This window comes from Neolamprologus multifasciatus, chromosome 3 (assembly GCF_963576455.1).
Source record: "Neolamprologus multifasciatus chromosome 3, fNeoMul1.2, whole genome shotgun sequence".
Taxonomy (NCBI): Eukaryota; Metazoa; Chordata; class Actinopteri; order Cichliformes; family Cichlidae; genus Neolamprologus; species Neolamprologus multifasciatus.
This window is the reverse complement of record NC_140441.1, coordinates 35,753,850-35,774,906: the sequence shown is the minus strand read 5'-3', so window position 1 is coordinate 35,774,906 and position 21,057 is coordinate 35,753,850. Positions and strand designations below refer to the sequence as shown.

The 21,057-nt window shown below is 41.6% G+C and overlaps 1 protein-coding gene across 1 annotated transcript; it reads left to right on the top strand.

Moving 5' to 3' along the window:
• Positions 1-462: 462 nt before the first annotated feature.
• LOC146522864 (uncharacterized) lies at positions 463-19,655 on the top strand. The gene is made up of 6 exons (XM_085154059.1): positions 463-1,197; positions 2,459-2,529; positions 2,800-2,917; positions 14,789-14,953; positions 15,428-15,523; positions 15,605-19,655. The coding sequence occupies exons 1-6, from the start codon at positions 1,045-1,047 to the stop codon at positions 17,993-17,995; spliced, it is 2,994 nt and encodes a 997-aa protein (XP_085010185.1). The 5' UTR covers positions 463-1,044; the 3' UTR covers positions 17,996-19,655.
• Positions 19,656-21,057: the final 1,402 nt, after the last annotated feature.

Here is a 21,057-nt window from a genome sequence, read left to right as displayed (position 1 = left end):
TATGCGCTCTGATCTCAACAACATGTTTCTGCAGTGAATGGAGCCTGTCAGTTCTTACACGTCACCACATGTTGGTTACACCCATCTTCAAAGTGCAGATCTGAAGGGGAGGAAACGAGGAAACACGTGGACAGAGAGGAGGTGCTGTGTTTAAGAGCAGAAGAAGAGGGAGGTTATCAGGCTGTGCTTCACTCCAGGAAGAGGAGCAGTTTGTTTAACCATTTTATTTACTGCTCACCTCAATGTTTAAACTTGTTAACCCTTTCTTCTATATAAATAAATATAGAAGGGCCTTTATGTTCATCCATTGTGCAGAGATAACAGATACTCTGCTGATAAGTATGACAGAAAATCTTCATCACCTCGTCATGACGAGAGCAGATGTTCTCCTGGAGCTTCTTGGAGGGGCCACCAGCTTGTGTTTCTTTAATGGAGCTGCATCATATTGAGGTTGGAGGTGTTTCTCACAGTAAGAGGCTGGACAAGATAAACAGGACTTGATGGCTTTCAGTTTCCTCCCAGTGCAGACATCACAGGCCACATCTTCAGGTCCTTGACTTGTTTCAAGAGGAGGAGTGGTTTCAAGCAGACGGCTTGTGGTCATTTTTCGTAGCACATTTAAAAATGTTTGTCTGTGTTAAATTGTTCGGAGGTTGATCTTCAGTTTTAATCACAGCCAGTCACTCTGCTGTTGAAGTACTACTTTTATTTCTGACGGTTTAGATTGCTAGTTTGAGCAGAAGTTGTATTTTAGTGTCAGATACTAAGATTGTGTAAATAAGCTGTCATTTAAAATCTCAGGGTCTGAATGCATGAGCTCATTTGACTGTTATGACACAATGATTGCAGAAAAAGTGTATTTATGTTCATTTAACTGATAAATGTTTAACAGAATGAGCTAATAATTGGGCGATACATGTTAGGTGTACAGTCAAACTGGAGACTCGCTGTCTCTTCTCTCTCTTATCAGGTAGACTATGGAGACCAACTGCTTTGTGGGAAATGTAGTTTTATTGCTTCAGATTCTGTTGTTCAAGTCTTTGAATGTTCACCAATATGAGTTTAATTTCTGTTCTATGCGCGTTGCAGGGAGGTTATGCAGGAAACGCAGTAGGCTTCAAGCTGTCGTCCCTCCTGTCTCTGGCTGACACCAAAGCTAACAAACCAGGCATGAACCTGCTTCACTTTGTCGCTCTGGTGAGTAACTTCATTGTTCATTTCATTTTTGCACATACGCCAGTGTGGCTGAAGTCACAAAAACAGTTAAAATGCTCTTTGGTTGTCAGGCACCATTGGTGAATGAGATTCATCTGAATTTGCTCAAGGTTCTGGATGTAGTCGGCTTCCTTTTTAGGGAGGAAGACCCTAAAGACCCTATTTTTATGGGGAATCACACCTTTAGAGTTTCCAGGGAAGATCTATGCTATGATGTGGTTGTCATCATGGTGTTGCTTTGGGTGTTTGCCATTGTTACAGGCTACTTGTTACCTGGACAACTGCAACCAGAGCTTGGTTCACATTACAGTCAATAAGTCATACTTATTCCTGGAGAGTGGTGGACTCCGCCACTGCTGGTTTTGTACCGACTCTTTCAGATCTGGTGGTCTCAGAAACACGTCTCTCCTTTTTGCAGATGATACAATCCTTTTTTTGATTAATCTATTAATGAAATTAGCTCTTGAGACAGTAGGAGTTTGAAGCACAGTGTGAAGTGGTTACAATGAAAATTAGCATATCCACTTCTTGGGCCGTGGCACACCAGAAAATGGTTTGAGTGGTGAAGAGAGACCTGAAGCTGAAGGGGAAGCTGTTGAGTAACTAGTCGATATAAATTCGAACCCTCAGAATAAAATTGCAGGTACAACAGGTGGAAATTAGTTTATTCTGACAAGTTGTTGGTTCAGCTTCAGAGAGTGAGATGCTCAGTAGTTCAGGAGGGGCTCAGAATAGAGCTCCAGGCAAGTCCTACTGGTAGAAGGCCTAAATATGCTGGTGAGATTGTGTCTTTAAGGTGATTTCATGCAATGTCTACCAGAAGGGGACCCTGGGGCAGAGAATGGGTCTCTTTATGTGGATTGAGAGCACCTCTGTACCACCAAAATGAGCAAGAGGAGGTAGTTGGAGAGAGAGGGGGTCTCATGATTGGATGGATGGAGCATCTTTGATATTTTTTGACCCTTTGCACCATTTCACATGTCTTTGTGGTTATTTTTTGATGTTGCAGATGGTTTCCATTTCTTCATTAAATTTATGGGTTGATTCTGACCTCTGCCCTCTTGGCTCCTCGTCCATCTGTGTGCGTTTGGTGTTTCACTGTTTGTGTGGATCAGTTAGTTTAGCTCTTTAAACAGAGTGAAGTGTGAGAGCTGTATGAATGTTGAGTTTAATGTCTCTAAAACCTAAATATTAAACCTTTGGGAGCTCAAAAACAAAAAACAAATGTTTTGTTTTTCTATAGGAAGCCCTTAAAAAAGATGAGAAGCTCTTGGAGTTTCCTCTCAAGCTGAGTCACATCCAGGCTGCAGCCAGGTCAGACATCACTTCATATTATTCACATATTAAATACTACAGTTGTCCATATACACCACTACATTTCTCCATCAACCTGTTTGGTGGGGATTTATTTATTATACTCCTTTCCATCATCTTATTACATCTCTACAGAATCTGAGTGAACACCGCCCCCTGCTGGTTTCTTTTCAGTCCTTCATTTGATACTTAAATTACACCAGACACAAAATGAATGAAACCAGAGCAGAAATGAGGCTACATGGATTTGTGTTTTCCTTCCTTTGGTAGGATCTCATTGGAAACGTTGGATGCTGAGCTGCATTTGCTGACATCTCGCACACACTCGGTGGAGGAGAGCATCCAGAGAGACACAGAGCTGCTGCAGCAACTGGACAGCTTTCTGCAGGTAACACACTGTTAAGAGATATATTCTAAAACACTTCTTCAGCAGAGAATCAGAGAGGAGAAACACACAGAATTTCTTGCTAGCAAGGGCAGCCTAGAGTGAGACTCAGAGACTCGCCCTGAGGACTTGCCCTGGTCCTTTATTTATACACTTCAGTGGGTGCTTGTGTGGTGTGTGTGTAGTGTGTGTGTGTGAGTGGGGGTCAGAGTGTGACCCCATAAAGACTTCCCTAAAACTGCTGGTCTGGAAAGTCCAGCAGTTCATCAAACCAAAACCACTTAGACTGGAAACAGATATAACTACGTTAATCCTACCGTAAAACAATAAAACAAGGTACGAACTTTCTCATGCTCCTAGGATGTGGGAGTGAAAGCCAGAACACCCTGGAATGTTACAGACTTCCTAGGATGAGACATCCTTTCAATAAACACAAATGGTTACATGCAGTATTCTACCATATTTTTTCTCTGGTCCCCTCCCCAATCAGACCAGGAGTGACATGTTTAGCCGCATGTTCTCCTTAAATTGCTGGCTGTCTGAGTGGTGTCCCAGAAACGATGTGGGCTTCATAGATAATTGGCAAACCTTCTGGAGGAAACCTGGTCTTGTTAGGAGAGATGGCATCCATCCCACTTTGGATGGAGCAGCTCTCATTTCTAGAAATATCGACAAATTTATTAAACCCCTCAAAACATGACTATCCAGAGTTGGGACCAGGAAGCAGAGTTGCAGTCTTACACGCCTCTCTGCAGCTTCTCTCCTCCTGCTACCCCCCCCAAAACCCATCTCCATAGAGACTGTGTCTGCTTCCAAAAAGACAAAAAACAAACTAAAAACCAGCAACAAACAACTTAAACATTTACAAAGAAAGAACAATACAGTATCCACATCTGAACCAAAGAGTAAAACAGTGAAATGTGGATTATTAAATATTAGGTCTCTCTCTTCCAAGTCTCTGTTAGTACATGACTTAATAATTGATCAACAAATTGATTTACTCTGCCTTACAGAAACCTGGTTGCAGCAGGATGATTATGTTAGCTTAAATGAATCAACACCCCCGAGTCATTCTAACTACCAGAAATCTCGAAGCACAGGTCGAGGGGGCGGTGTGGCAGCAATTTTTCACACCAGTCTATTAATTAATGAAAGACCAAGACAGACTTTTAATTCATTTGAAAGCCTGATGCTTAACATTATCCACCCCAGCTGTGAAACTCAGAAACCAGTCTTACTTGTTATCATCTATCGTCCACCTGGGCCTTACACAGAGTTTCTGTCTGATTTCTCAGACTTTATATCTGATTTAGTTCTGAGCTCAGATAAAATAATTATTGTGGGTGATTTTAACATCCATGTAGATGCTAAAAATGACAGCCTCAACATGGCATTTAATCTGTTGTTAGACTCAATTGGTTTCTCTCAAAATGTAAAAGAACCCACCCACCACTTTAATCACACTCTAGATCTTGTTTTAACATATGGCATAGAAACTGAACATTTAACAGTGTTTCCTGAAAACCCTCTCCTGTCTGATCATTTCTTGATAACATTTACATTTACAATAATTGATTACGCAGCAGTGGAGAGTAGACGCTATCACAGTAGATGTCTTTCTGAAAGCGCTGTAACTAAGTTTAAGAATATAATCCAGCCACTGTTATCATCGTCAATGCCCTGTACCAACACAGAGCAGAGCAGCTATCTGAACGCTACCCCAACAGAGGTCGATTATCTTGTTAATAATTTCACCTCCTCACTACGTACGACTCTGGATACTGTAGCTCCAGTGAAAACTAAGGTCTCTAATCAGAAGTACATGACCCCGTGGTATAATTCTCAAACACGTACCCTCAAGCAGACGACTCGTAATCTGGAGAGGAAATGGCGTGTCACAAATTTAGAGGATCATCATTTAGCCTGGAGAAATAGTTTGTTGCTTTATAAGAAAGCCCTCCGCAAAGCCAGAACAGCTTACTACTCGTCACTGATTGAAGAAAATAAGAACAACCCCAGGTTTCTCTTCAGCACTGTAGCCAGGCTGACAAAAAGCCAGAGCTCTTTTGAGCCAACCATCCCTTTAACGTTAACTAGTGATGACTTCATGAACTTCTTCACAAATAAGATTTTTATCATTAGAGAAAAAATTACCAATAATCATCCCACAGATGTAATATTATCTACAGCTACTTGTAGTTCCATTGATGTTAAGTTAGACTCTTTTTTTCCAATCGATCTTTCTGAGTTAACGTCAATAATTACTTCCTCCAAACCATCAACGTGTCTTTTAGACCCCATTCCTACAAAACTGCTCAAAGAAGTTCTGCCATTGATTAATTCTTCGATCTTATATATGATCAACCTATCTCTAATAATCGGCTATGTACCACAGGCCTTCAAGGTGGCTGCAGTTAAACCTTTACTCAAAAAGCCATCTCTAGACCCAGCAGTCTTAGCTAATTATAGGCCAATCTCCAACCTTCCTTTCATATCAAAAATCCTTGAAAGAATAGTTGTGAAACAGCTAACAGATCATCTGCAGAGGAATGGTTTATTTGAAGAGTTTCAGTCAGGTTTCAGAGCTCATCACAGCACAGAAACAGCTTTAGTGAAGGTTACAAATGATCTTCTTATGGCCTCTGACAGTGGACTCATCTCTGTGCTTGTCCTTCTTGACCTTAGTGCAGCATTCGATACTGTTGACCATAATATTCTATTAGAGCGATTAGAACATGCTGTAGGTATTACAGGTATTGCACTGCAGTGGTTTGTATCATATCTATCTAATAGACTCCAATTTGTGCATGTAAATGGAGAGTCCTCTTCACACACTGAGGTTAATTATGGAGTTCCACAGGGTTCAGTGCTAGGACCAATTCTGTTTACATTATACATGCTTCCCCTAGGCAGCATCATTAGAAGACATAGCATACATTTTCACTGCTATGCAGATGACACCCAGCTCTATCTGTCCATGAAGCCAGATAACACACACCAATTAGTTAAACTGCAGGAATGTCTTAAAGACATAAAGACTTGGATGGCCACTAACTTTCTGCTTCTTAACTCAGATAAAACTGAGGTCATTGTACTCGGCGCTGAAAAGCTTAGAAATTTGGTATCTAAGCAGATTCTTACTCTGGATGGCATTACCTTGGCCTCCAGTAACACTGTGAGGAACCTTGGAGTCATTTTTGACCAGGATATGTCCTTCAACGCACATATTAAACAAATATGTAAGACTGCGTTCTTCCATTTGCGCAACATCTCTAAAATTAGAAATATCCTGTCTCAGAGTGACGCTGAAAAACTAGTTCATGCATTTATTACTTCCAGGCTGGACTACTGCAATTCATTATTATCAGGATGTCCAAAAAACTCACTGAAAAGCCTTCAGTTAATCCAAAATGCTGCAGCAAGAGTACTGACAGGGACTAGAAAGAGAGAGCATATTTCTCCTGTTTTGGCTTCCCTTCATTGGCTTCCTGTTAAATCCAGAATTGAATTCAAAATCCTGCTCCTCACATACAAGGTCTTAAATAATCAGGCCCCATCTTATCTTAATGACCTTGTAGTACCATATCACCCTATTAGAGCACTTCGCTCTCGCTCTGCAGGCCTACTTGTTGTTCCTAGAGTATTTAAAAGTAGAATGGGAGGGAGAGCCTTCAGTTTTCAGGCCCCTCTTCTGTGGAACCAGCTTCCAGTTTGGATTCGGGAGACAGACACTATCTCTACTTTTAAGATTAGGCTTAAAACTTTCCTTTTTGCTAAAGCATATAGTTAGGGCTGGACCAGGTGACCCTGAATCCTCCCTTAGTTATGCTGCAATAGATGTAGGCTGCCGGGGGATTCCCATGATGCATTGAGTTTTTCCTTTCCAGTCACCTTTCTCACTCACTATGTATTAACAGACCTCTCTGTATTGAATCGTATCTGTTATTAATCTCTGTCTCTCTTCCACAGCATGTCTTTATCCTGTCTTCCTTCTCTCACCCCAACCGGTCGCAGCAGATGGCCGCCCCTCCCTGAGCCTGGTTCTGCCGGAGGTTTCTTCCTGTTAAAAGGGAGTTTTTCCTTCCCACTGTCGCCAAAGTGCTTGCTCATAGGGGGTCATATGATTGTTGGGCTTTTCTCTATGAAGCGCCTTGAGGCGACATTTGTTGTGATTTGGCGCTATATAAATAAAATTGAATTGAATTGAATTGAATTGAATATTCAAACTTATATCATTAAAAGATTATACTGACTACTAAGTACAATTTTCCATTGACATTCCCTCCTGTTGTCAGTATAAATTTAAATGAGATATCAGTATGTAACATCTTGTTGTACATTTTCTGTCACATCGTCTGTCACAAGTCTTCATGTTCCAACAGGTCGGAGTCATTATCATCACTTGTCACGGCTATGTATGCAGCAACAGTGGAAAATATTATGCGGTTAATCAAGAGTTTTAAACATGGCAGTATACATGTTACAAAGACACAAAATAAAAGTAGAAATATCCCAACTCCGATGAGTAGTCTTTTTAGCACCTGTAACCAGGAGCTAATGTAAAGCCAAGAAAACCAGTCACTTGTATCACTCATATAGTCCTGATTTTGGGCCTGCTGGATTTGTCTCAAAGGCGTGCTGGGCATATGAGAGCAGACATAATAGTCTGTATTTGCCGATTCTGTCTTTGTCCTGTAAAGGTGAGCGTCGTAGTCAAGGTAACCAGGGGGGTCCACCTTCCCATGGCTACGTACAGGTCCGTCACACCCTACTACTTGGTTACTCTAGAGTTGGCCAATGGCTGGAGGTTGAAGTGCGAGCAATTCCCTACGGGCGCCCAATCAGCACTTCCCCCTCGCCACTGAAGCAACCAAGTGAGGGTGAAACTTTCCTCTACTAGTTGATTTCTGTGGAGGAAGTGGAATCCTCTGGGACCTCAACCTTTTTGCAGTGGCTCTGATGTATCCAGGAGGGTCTCTCTGCTATTTTGCAGGCAGCTGGAGTGGTCAGAAGCACTTGAAATGGCCTCTATCAACCCCCATCACCTTGCTTTAGGCCTTCGTCCTGCGATAGGAATATTTATGACTCTTCTATTGTCCATCCTCTGCAGAAAAACCCCTCTGTGGAAAGGGTGCTGGGTCCAGTTATCTTACTGCTGTTATGATCCCAGCAGTCTTCAGAGTGTCATCATATGCACAGTACAGTAACACAGCATTAGGTGATGTTCATAGGAAACTGCTGTCATCACCACCATAGCTTCTGGTTCCTGTGCTTTTCACAGAATCATGATGTCATCCTCGGACTCCCTCTGCGCTGTCGATGGAGCTTGGCACGCTCCCCTCATCCTTCAGGTGCCCGTCTGTTGTCCACAATCTCCTCTGTTGGCCTCTGGAAATCCCCCTTGGCACAGCGCTCATTCCAACGCAGTTTCGTGGTCCTTGCTGTGGCTCCAAAGTCTAATCTCATGATGGGCCCCAACCAGCTTGACCTTTGACCTCAACCACTGCCTGGGCTGTCAGCTATGCCTGGAATGGTTCTTGTTTCTCACTGGGCCTCTGAAGATTTTCCAGGAGATGACTGCTGCACCTGTATTTCCTTGCTAGGAGGAAAAACTTCTATTTGGAGAGCATGTCAACAATCATCAAACCACATTCTTTAGTTCAGTGAACTTCACTTATAGGCCATCAAAGCCTCATCTGAGCATGGATGCACCACTTGCATAGGTTTGATACCCGTTGAATGAACTGTTAATCACACAAATCGCTGCAAAAATCATATAAAACATAGTTTAATGTTAATTCATTGTTCATGTTAATCCTGGACCCCTCCTCTTGACGCATGGACACTCCCATGAGTCAACTCATCAAAACCAGATTCCTGTCCTAAAGAAAAAGGTTAGCTAGATCATGTCCCAGGCAACATCAGGGCATCTCCTCCTCTGGAGCAGCACCACCCCGGACCTATAACCCTGCAATAAAAGATGTTAGTGTGTTTTGCATATTAAGTTTGCTTAAAAACTGGCTCCGCCAGGAGCCTGCATACACACCCTAATGGCCTGAAAACAAGATCTGGAAGTGAAATCAAACTTCACACTTATAAACAATTATATCATAAGAGTAATAAAGCATTCAACATCAGCAAGACAAGTATCATGTGCAGGTTTTTTCAAATCAGTAAACTACAATTAATTCCATAATTTGCCTCAGACATGGATCATCCCATGTACTCAGTCAACATTAATGTAATCGGTGACTTCTCTTAAGCAAAGTCACTCCACTCATCAATCACTATGAGCTCAATGGTGGCTAGCTAATGAGCCCCATATTAAATTATTCCATAAACACTGCATCTCTTATTTGTTTTTCTCATGTTACTTGTCCGCTTCTGCTGAATTCTCTACATGTACTCTTAGAAAAACAAACATTAGCAATACACATTGACCATCCCGATGGTCAGACACAGGTCGACAGTTTCCAAAGGTGCCATAAAAAGACCATAAAGTTAGCCATCCATAGCTGTGGAAAGAAGTGACACTAGTTTTCAACACAGGAAACTTCTCATCAACATATAGCCTGTAACTACAATTTTCTTCATACAAAATCTCAGTAATCCTGTGGTAGAAAAACATTAACTAGTTGTCCTGTTATAAATTACATGATCAAACCACATGAAGAATTGTAATGCTGTAGAGAAGAAAATGTAAATGTTAGCGCTGCGCGAGTGTATACACTCTTTCTCACAGTAATCTCTGTGAGCAACACAAACCCATGAATAACACACCCCTGGTAGATTCACAAACACAGAAAGTGGCATTTAAAAGGTTAAATCATCACGCAACCTCAAATGTTGCTGTCATCTTTCTGCTCCTGTAAAAGGAAACACACATAGATTCATCCACCCTTTTGTCCTGTCTAGGTGGAGGTTAACCTTGAGTAGTGGTCAAGTCTTGTCAGCTTTTATCAGTCAGTCAGTTTGTTTTTATTTCCATTCATTCATTCATTCATCCATTCTTTCTTTCTTTCTTTGCTGATAGTGGAATCGATCGTCGCATTTGATTTCCACCCTCAGCAAAATGACGTCATTTCAAAAAGAAAAAGAAGAACTTTAGATCGGATTACCTCGCTGAATCCTTTTTAGGCCGGGACTCTCATTTTCTAATTGTCCCAAATAAGTGGCTTTCTCCTGAGCCCATTTCAATGTGGAGAAACTCACTTGTAACAATTTTCTCGACGACGTATCGTATAGCGCTTCTAATCGTGCAGATCTGCTCAAACAGAGATTATCAAACAAAACTTTCAGTGCACTGTGAAAGTATCAAAATAAAAAGGCCTTGTTAAGTCATGACACAAGCTCCTCATCTCAGGAGGGTAAATCATACCATTAGCATGGTTTATCATACTATCATACTAATTGGCAGGCTCAACTTCACAACAAAAGAAAAATCATCAGCTAGATTCACTCCAAACCAACCATCAGCTGCACAACACACAACATAACCCTAATATGTTATGAGTTTAATCCCCAAGTCTGTGCCTTTCACTCATTTGGGCCACAGATCCATATTATCCAGTATTTCTTTTTTCCCGTCATCATAAAACGTGAGACATGTCATCAGCTATTTCACAAAAGACGTTTGTTCTTACGTATTCAGAGTTGTGTATCTGGGTGCAGGATTCACTCGCACATCAAAACAGGAAACTCAGTGTTTTAGAGTCTCCACTCTAACAAACTCCAACACATCTCATTCACTCGTGCTAGAATTCAGTCACCTTTCCTTAATCTAAGAACGATCAACTAATTTGCATATCAGCTATTAACCCACTAAGATGACAGGACAACAGAAATTCATGTTCAAAATGTTATCACAAAAATAGAATTTCCCTCATACAGTAAATTATTTGTTCTGCATCAATCAAGCAGGAAGCATCTCCCAATTTACTATATTAACAACTAAATTTATTGTCTGATTTCTGGTTGGTCAAACCAGAATCTTTTTTCCCACAAAAGTTAAACTGTTGTCCTGCAACCTAGAGAGTCAATTTTTTTATTATTGGATAAATTCAGCATTTGATAACAAGTGTCTGTTAAATTCACACTATTTTAACACAGATGAGAGATAACAAGCTGATCTTCATTGCATGTGTGTTTGTGTTATTAGGCAGGTTTAATGCATGTCTGTGGAGCTGCATATCCAGCAGAACATGTTCTTAAAACTGCCTTTCCTACACATTTCTCTGCGATTATTTAATCATTTTGTAACTAATGTGCTATGAGCCCATTGATCTTTGCATCACTTCTCGTCACACTAAGTGACTTGGACAAGATGGCAAACAGACTCACATGCTTAAGATGTTGTCTAATCTTCATGAGCTCTCTTGTGTTTAGAAGTGTTAGTAGGGTTAATGCATGTTCTGCTTGTGTGTGTGTGATTTTGTATGTTTCTTTTTGCAATGTTTCAGACTCCTTCACAATTTCCCACTTAAGCAGTCAGTTTTCTTTTCCTCAGGTTTGCTAACCCAAATTTTGATTTCCCATATTGAAAACAAAATTCCTATGTGTTCTCACCACTCCTCTCACTCTGTTGTCCTCTCCCACTTCAACAGTCCAGTAGCAGGCAGTTCTCTTTCAGCTTTGTCCTGTGTTTCACTGTCTCTTCTTGCCATTTTCTCCAAAGATGGCAAATGTCAAACTCCAACAGTCTCCTCAGTTCTCCTCAAATGTTCTTGTCACATGCACAGTGAATTTGCAGCTTATTGGGAACACAGTACCATTCATCCAATCAGGCAGGATGATGGGTTTGCTCTTCTTCTCTGATGCTGTTTGTCCACACTGCTGCTGCTTGCTGGGACTCTTTGCTCAGGACTTTGCTGCTGTCTCTTTATCTGCCATGTCATTGCTCTTTGGAGCTGCATTCCTTGTCTTCAGGGAGGAGTGAGAGCTCGCTTGTGAGTTTGAGAGACACATGGTGCTGTAAATAAGTTAGCCAGAAACTTGGCCTGAATGTTTCTAATGATGTTAAACTATAACTTTCTTCCGACCGCTGCATGTGGAAAATTGATTCAGGTCTGCTTGTCACCTGAAAGTGACAAACTAAGACATTTTCATTATTATTATCACTGCTTAATCAACACACACATCTCTTTCTCTCTGTTTTTGTGAACAGTCCTGTCTTAAAAGCAGAAAATGAGATTGTAGTTGTTCTTGGCTGATCAACACAAAACCTTTTTCCTATGATTATTTTTCATCTACAATGTAAATTTTGTCTCTTTTTCACTCTTTTTTTTTTTTTTTTTTTTTTAATAGCTGGTGACCTGCAGAATCACCGCTCTCATAATCAGATGCAATTACTTTTACACAGCGCACAAAAACACTGTGACGTCAGACACATTCACACCTACTTTTTTCATCTGCGTAAATAAATCATTTGGCCAATGGCATGTGCCATTGTGATCCATAAATATGATCACAAGTTTATTTAACTATTTTTCAACCCACCAAAACAAATAAACAAAAACATGATGCTGATGCTATGAACACTCCACACACATGAGTCAAGATGCAGGAAAACTGCTCACAGAAACGCTTCACACTCCAGTTATCATAGTTATCATAGTTTCGTTTCCCTCTCTTTTATGAGTTCTTAGCCAGATCTCAATCTGATAATGTGTAGCTTGCTCATCAGCTCAGAAGAGACCACAACGCAACCTCACACAGTGGTTGCGTGCTTTGCCCCACAGTGGCAAAGACTTGCACTTTCATATTCAAGTCAGCTTCTCCGTCATGTAGTTTTCAGCTGTGTCATACAGGGTTCAGCATATTAGTTGTTTTCATAGGTTTGCTCTATATCTCAGCAAAGTCTCATATTAGGATGACAGTTTTTCAAACAGGTCAAATGCCTCTATGCACGTAATTAGTTAAAGTATTTACCTATTTTACTTCATATGTCATTGTACTGAATTTGAGCAACCCTAAGCTTAATGCAGATTACTTTCAACAATTATCCTCCTCACATCATGACTGACTGAGGTGCCTCTTCATATTAATATTATTTCATCATTAATACCAGTTTACAGGTTGTTATCCTTGCTATTATTAGTATGAATACATTAAAGATAAGTTGTAATTTAGCCTTTTGTTTATTTTACTTTATTCCTCTTGTATTTATATCTATTCAGTCGGGTTTGTTTCCAACCCTTTTTAAACTACTTTAAATTACTTTGATCTCTAATTTTCACTTGGTGAGGGATTATTACGTTCTTCCTAGTCTGAACTGCTCTCTTCACCTGAGCTGCTATCCTATTCTGAGTTACTGTCTTTGTTTCTTACAGTCACGTACAAAATGTCCCTCTTTTCCACACCTCCAGCATGTAGTGCTAAAGCCACTGTTTGGTGTGTGTGTAGCTCTGCCTCTCCCTCTTGCTCTTCCACTATGCATTCCTCTCCCTTTCTTTTGGATTAGTCCTGCTCCGGCTTGTTGTTTTTCTAAACATTTCTCATCAGGTGTTAATTTCGCTTGTTTATTCTCCATTTTCAAAGATTTTGCTGGGCCGTCGCTGGCACGCTTGACTTCAGAGTGGTTTACTGATACGGCCTTCGACTTCACCCTAACGGTGAAGCGGTATCAGTTTTATGAGATGAAACTCAACCGTTCTCCTTTGTCACCAGTACTTGAGCCTCAGCAAAGAAAACAAAAATGGAAGTAATTCAGCAGCTTATTGTGCTGTAAAATCAATTATTACTTCCAGACACACACACATATAGACATTTGCGCGCTAATTTGTCACGAAGTATTTTCAGCTACCTCTAAAACTAGTCTAAACACAGTTCCTTTTGGCAAACTTAAACCTATTTTAATTTCTCTGTCTCAACGTGTTTTCATTTGCTTAAACGTATTTTAATTTGTCACGAAGTAATTTCAGCTACCTCTAAAACTAGTCTAAACACAGTTCCTTTTGGCCAACTCAACCTATTTTATCACGTGACTTTTTTAAACCTTTGCGGCCGTTTTATATACCAAAATAGTGTTTCTCACCCTCCGACGTCTCACTGGTGGTTCGGATCATCAGACTGAATCCCAGCGCCGTGGACCAGGCCACCGGCCCAGACCCGAATTCAAGTCCTGGGGCTCTCTCCTCGTCTAAGAGGGCTGTGCACAGGCTTCAGTGCTGGTTCCCCACGGCGTCAGGAATCAGTGCTGGATCTTGGAACAGAGTCACAGATAACAGTTCTGATGTTTTCTGCTCCGGCTACGAAGGACCAAATAATGTTAAGAGATATATTCTAAAACACTTCTTCAGCAGAGAATCAGAGAGGAGAAACACACAGAATTTCTTGCTAGCAAGGGCAGCCTAGAGTGAGACTCAGAGACTCGCCCTGAGGACTTGCCCTGGTCCTTTATTTATACACTTCAGTGGGTGCTTGTGTGGTGTGTGTGTGGTGTGTGTGTGTGAGTGGGGGTCAGAGTGTGACCCCATAAAGACTTCCCTAAAACTGCTGGTCTGGAAAGTCCAGCAGTTCATCAAACCAAAACCACTTAGACTGGAAACAGATATAACTACGTTAATCCTACCGTAAAACAATAAAACAAGGTACGAACTTTCTCATGCTCCTAGGATGTGGGGGTGAAAGCCAGAACACCCTGGAATGTTACAGACTTCCTAGGATGAGACATCCTTTCAATAAACACAAATGGTTACATGCAGTATTCTACCATATACAAACTTATATCATTAAAAGATTATACTGACTACTAAGTACAATTTTCCATTGACACACACATAGCAGTATTTTAGTTTTATATAATCTTTAAATAAGTGTGTAATTTAAAAAGTAATTTCGTGCCTATTCACATTTGTGTTTTTATGTTTGTCTCAGCATGCCACATCATCTCTCTGCTCACTCCGCGGCAGTCGGCAACAGCTAAAGAGGGAAGGCAGCGAACTGATCGACTTTTTCTGCGAGGACAGAGACACTTTCAGACTGGACGACTGTTTCAGCATCTTCCACACCTTCTGCTCCAGGTTCACAAATGCTGTCAAGGTACAACTATGAATGCAAATCCATTACACGAGCTGTACAACAATCCACACAAGATCCAGTAGATGTGGTTAAAACTGTTGATATACTTCAACTGATACATTAGTCTTCATCCCATATTTTATAATAATAATATTATTTTCTAAACCTTCCGTTTTGTGTGATTGCCAACAATGTCACCATTGTTGGCTTTTTGGCTCAAGTGTGTCTCTATTGCCTCTGAGTAGTTTGAATTCCCAAACCCCTCTCACACGATGAGCTGTTGACAGAGACAAACACCAGACCATAAATTAGGCATAAGAGGAGAAGTTGTATTTAAGGCCCAAGGGTTCACAGTTTGTTTTATTTTTTGTTTTGTTTTGTTTGCTTTGATTTGTGCATCAGGATCTGATGCATCAACATGCATAATATCTGTAGGCTATGGAGGACCAGAAGAGTCACGCGCATCAGGAAAATAACTTCTTTCTCTTTTTGAAGGAGAACATGGAGAGGGAGGCGAAGGAGGCGGCTCGTCGTCAGCGGATACAAGAGCTGGAGGAGAAGAAGAGGCACTCCTGGGCTGGAGGAGAAAAGGTAGGATGACGTACGCAGACACTGTAAAACAAAGTCAATCAAAGAAGTCTAATGATCATCCACTCTCTGTTCCCGTTATAGGTGGATGGAGTCTTTGGGCTGCGCTGCCACAGTGAGCTTGACATGTCCACTGCTTTGTCGCGGCATGACGAGGCCAGACTGTTGATGGAACTCCTGACCCCTAGGTCCCACCCTCGCTCACCAGTGAACAACTCCCACAGTCCTCTGGGACGTGCTGTGAGCTTACGTCGTTCCCGGAAGTCTCCATCCTGCTCACCATCTATTGCTGCTGAGCAGGAACTAAGCACTTTCCTGGAAAAGGCGACTGATCGCAAAAACATTCAGCAAAGAGGCAAAGGGAGCAGTTTTCCATCTCCCTCAAGTCCAGGATTCCCAGTGTCCACCCAGACGGCACCACAAAACTCCTCATCACCTTCCAAAAGGAGTCCAAAAAACAAAACCCATGCAACTGCCACTTACCTCAGCCAAAATGCTACCCAGACTTGTGCAAATGCCACTAATCCTGCAAATGAGCTTGCAGTCAAACCTACCTCTGACTCAAACCAGCAATCTGAACACAACAACAAAAGCAGCAGTGATCAACCTGGCATGGGTTTAAGCAGCCATGCAACACTTACAACAAGCAAACCAAAAGATGTTGAACTGGTTTTAACTCAGCGGACTGACTGCACTGATAAGAGGTTTCAACAGAGCACCACTGCTACAGGAAACATGGTGGTGGCTTTAGAGAAATGCACGTTGGTTCCTGAACTAAAAGTGTTTGGCAGTGGCGACACCCTCACAAGTCATAGCGAAAACAGACATGTTGGTCTTCATCAAGATGATGTGACAATCACAGATTTGGAAGAAGAGAAAGGGGATGAATTGCAAGTTGATAAGGTGCATAATAATGGCCAACTGATTGTAAATCCAAAACAATCTGATGAGCAAGTCGGTGAGCTCAGCTCTTCTTCAACACCAAGAGAGGGCGATGAGGGGCAAGAGGATAAGGTGGTTGTATGGTGTGTGACGGGTGTGTGCGAGGCTACAAGTGACACACAAAGCACCTATGCAGAAACTGAAAACGATCAGCATAAAGGTGATAACCTAGGAGGAAACAAACAAACTTCCTCTGCTTTAGCCAATGACATGCCTTCAGAACCTCAACCGGCCAATGAAAAACCAGTGCCTGTACCCATCAGCAGCCAACCAGTGCCTGTCCCCCGCTGTGATGACACATCACTGCTTGTTTCTTCCTCTGTGTGGCGCCCGAAAGAACCTCCAACACCTAATGTAGTGCCTGCTCTCACAGCAGATGCTTCTGAGAAAGATAAAGAACTGGAGGAAGAGGAAGAAGTGTCCACCAACAGGAACCGTGATGGAGTGACCGTCTCAAAACAATCAACAGAAGAGAAAAGCAAAAACAACATGGCATCTAAAGACTCAACCAGTAAAACTGCAAAAGCAGCTTCTTCCACCAAAGTAAAAGCAGAACCAGCAACTCCATCTAAACTACCCAGCAAGAGCCTTCCTACGTCTAAAGTCCAAACTAATGGGAAGAAACCTACCCCAAACACAATCTCTGCATCTGGCAAATCCAAATCTATCCGGACCCTCACAACCTCCGAGAACAAGGACATGAGGAGGGTTGTGCCAATATCCAGGACCAACAGAAGTCCATCCATCCAACATACAGAGAAGAATCGAGGCTCCTCCAGCACCGCAGTGCCCACCAGTCTGACTCCCTCAAAACAAAGCAGTGCTTCCCCTCGACGAGTAGCGAGGCCTGCAAATGCTCCTTCATCCCGACAATCTGGGATCCCCAAGACCTTGGATCCAAAGGACTCAAAGAACCAGAATGTTTCAGGTAGTCAGCCATCTGCCCGAGAACAGAACAAGGACTTTCAAGGAAAGATGTCCAGCCAAAAGCCCTTAATGAAACCTAAAGCCCAGCAGGAGGAGAAGATCTGTCGCTCCACACTGCGGGCACTCTCTCAGGGTGGAAGAAGTGGAGGAGGAGGCAGCGTCAGTGCTCCTGCCACTCCTTTGCGCAAAGCCACTAGCTCTTCATCATCTGTGTTTCCGGGTTTTGCACGGAGCACAGCCTCTTCTTCTTTCAGACGTACTCACACCAACCTTGCTGTTCCTGCTGCTTCCCACTCCCCCAACATTGGGTCAGACCCCTCCCCCAAACCTTCTTCCAAGACCTCCTCCTCTGTTACCCCATCCAGCACCTCCTTGCCTATTACGCGATCAAGATCACTAAGAGTCCATGCGTCAGCAAGATCCTCAGATGTCCAAAAACTCTCCCCCTCCTCACAGAGGAAGTCTCAGAGCGTCAAATCATCTCCTCGTGCATTGCGCCACGACTTGCTGGCTCCCCCTAAAGGCCACAGACGGAATGACAGTGACAGTGACAAGTCCGCTCATTCTCAGGACTCTGTCTTGCCCACAAGACCGCGCTGGAGATAAGCTCTTGGTTGTTTTGTTTTGAGGACTTTTTCCTAATCACTCCTCCTTCAGGAAAGTCAGGAGATACACTCCATTATGAAATGTAGATACCTTTTAAAATGTTCAAGTTTAATTTGAGTAACAAAGGAAGATACAATGAGATTGTCTCGTATGGATTTAAATCTTGTTTGTTACCTTGTTTGTTTGTTATTATAAGGTTTAAGTGCATCGGAGCTGAAAAGTTCACTACGTTTTCTTTGTACTATATTGTCCTTGTGATGTACTTTAAACAACCACAGAGGGGAAAAATAACTTGTTTTCAAGGTATATTTTTATTCTTTCTAAATCTATTAATTGAGAGTACAAAGATTAATGACAATAATGACCTCTCCTCGCGACCTCAGGAAAGCCGATGTCTTATCAGAAATCAGACCTTTTTGTTTTGGTCAGAGTGAAGCTCTGAGATCTCTGGATGAGTCAGGAAATGACTACAGCCTGTGACGTGATTGCTAACAAGCTTTCAGTCAAAACCACACTAACACAAGCAGTTCTGAATAATTTGGTGGCCGTAGCCTTGACTTGATCTCTCCTATTAGGCCTACAGACACTTGAGTCAGTCTGTCCGTTAATCCACAGACTAAAGGCTCCTACTATGAGAGTAAGGGCTACGCCGTATTGTATGAAAGAAACTATTACAACCAACATACAAACTGCAAATTTAAACAGTGAATTGAAAAGAGGGGAGCTAAAAGAGGCAAACAGAGTGAATAAAATCTAATTTCATTTTATTTATACTCCCTTTGATTTATTCCTGTGGTACTTTTTTTCTTCTTTGAAAGAGAAATATCTGCAGCTATAAAGATGTACATCTTTGGAGTGTCCTGAAAATTCTGCAGTTTTTAAAGGTCATGTGACTGAATGCCTTTTCGATTCACAAGCACCTTTAACTGCACGAACCGTGCTGCAGAAGCTCTTTAATCCAGGCTGGACTTATATAGAAATAATAATATTACTACAATACTAATTGTGTTTTTATAAAGCCTGACATAACTAATCTTTGTGAGCGGTGGTGTCTTTTTTAAAAAACATGATCAGTTTAAACAAGGAGATATTTATAACTCTGATTAAAAACAGACACTTTCTGACTTCCTTGGAAAATTCAAGTTGTGTTTTCATATGAGGACATTTTTATGTTTCTGTCTTTATTTATGTATGTAATGTTTCCCTACTAATTAATAAAGTATTGTTCCTCAGTCACTCTGCGCACTTCATTCAAGGACTGTATTGCACTTTTTCCTGCCAGAAGACAATGTTTTAATTGAAATAGACTGAAATATCTTGCTTCAAGTGGATGAATGTCTGGAAACATTCACTTTAACACCAAGCACATTTGAAACTATCTACACATTTCCAATTCTTACAGCTGCATTTTGTATCTAATCTTGAGCAGAACGTCTGTGTGTCTGCACCTCTCATTAATTCTGGTCTTGTATTAAATTTAAAATGGAGAAACTAAAACAATCGAGACCATCATCAATCTCAAAATCATCCATTTTTATAGTTCTTAGAGTTCAAGAAACAAGCACAAATGTGTTTTTGCGTCTAGGTTTTCTGTAGTGATGTAACAGAACGCTGAAGCTAAAGTAACTGTAGTGATTTGTGTAGAGGAAAACGTCTCTGTGGCAACATCACTGCCAACGTGTTCATCTTGAGTGTGTTATTAGAGTTTAAAAAAAAAACTTTTACAAGTATCTTTGATTTCTTTAAACACTGTAATAAGAATTGTGCTTTCAGGCGTTACTGCTGTTCTCTGAATATTTGTCAAGTCTAAAACCTTCTCTGTAAACCCCTACAGATGGCTGTGTGTAAAAAATCCCAGTAGTTTCTGAAATACTCAGACCAGCTTGTGTAATACCAACAACCAAACCTGTTAAACTTCTTTTCCATATCTACGTCCATAAATGCGTGAAGCTACTGCTATGTGATTGGCTAATTAAATATTTGCATTGGTGAGCAGTTGTACAGGTTTACCTAATATACCATAATTGTCGGGCTATAAGCCGCTACTTTTTGCACAATCTTTGAACCCTGCGGCTTTTAGTCGGGTGCGGCTTTTCTAAGGATTGTCCATGATTTTTGTGATATCGTAAGAGGATTTGTTTTGTTTGTTCCGCTGTTCTCCGGCACTACGTTGCCTGGCGGAAGGATCGGGGTTCAAGAGTGGTATGTTGGTCACATGTCCGTTCGCCAGGCAACGTAGTGCCATACGAAGTAGCGCGAAAAACAAACTTCAAAGTAGCGCTACGCGTTCAGCGGGAGGCGTGGATGATGAGCGGCGATAAACTTGCGAAAAGCAAGTTATGCCCAACTCCACCAGTGGATTCTGACAGCGTGGAAAAGTGTGAAAACATCCATGATCACCAACGGATTTCGAAGGGCTGGACTGCTGCATGATGGAGAGGAGGACACCGCCACGGCCCTTCTGAGGGTGTTTGACTCTGACACTGACAACGAGGATTTGTTTGGTTTTGAAAGTGACAACGAAGGAGAGAAGCGGAGAGTGGATGACGAAGCCATCCTGAGCCTGTTCGTTTCCGACACTGGAGAAGAGGACTTTGGTGGTTTTAGTGCGCAGGAAGAAGAGAAAGATGGTGGTGAATGACTGACTTTTCTTCTTGTTAAAGCCGTGTCACTGCACCTGAGCCTAAAAGGTAGGCCGAATCTATTTTTCTGGTGTGCTGTAGGTTATTGTTATGTACTACATTTGTTACTCGTTTATGAAGCACAGTACATGTTTCGTACTTGTACTTGTATTTATCGGTACTTGTACATATACCTAAAAAGTTATGCAAATATGTACCCGTAACTTGTTTTTCAAAATATTAATAAAAGGGGTGTGTCTCCAAACAGCCATCTCTTTCCTGACAATTCCCTTTGTGCATATTCTCTTACATATGATAAGTCAACATTGAAACACCTGCGGCTTTTAGTCAGGTGCGCTTTGTAGTCCGGGAAATACGGTAATCTTTCATTATCTCGTTTACAAACCCATCAATCTACATCATATGTGTCAAACTCGAGGC

Coding starts and splice junctions, on each gene's coding strand:
- LOC146522864 (XM_085154059.1), top strand. CDS start 1,045: ATGTTCACCAATATGAGTTTAATTTCTGTTCTATGCGCGTTGCAGGGA. Junction 2,530..2,799: donor CACATCCAGGCTGCAGCCAG/GTCAGACATCAC, acceptor TTCCTTTGGTAG/GATCTCATTGGAAACGTTGG. Junction 14,954..15,427: donor GGTTCACAAATGCTGTCAAG/GTACAACTATGA, acceptor CTCTTTTTGAAG/GAGAACATGGAGAGGGAGGC.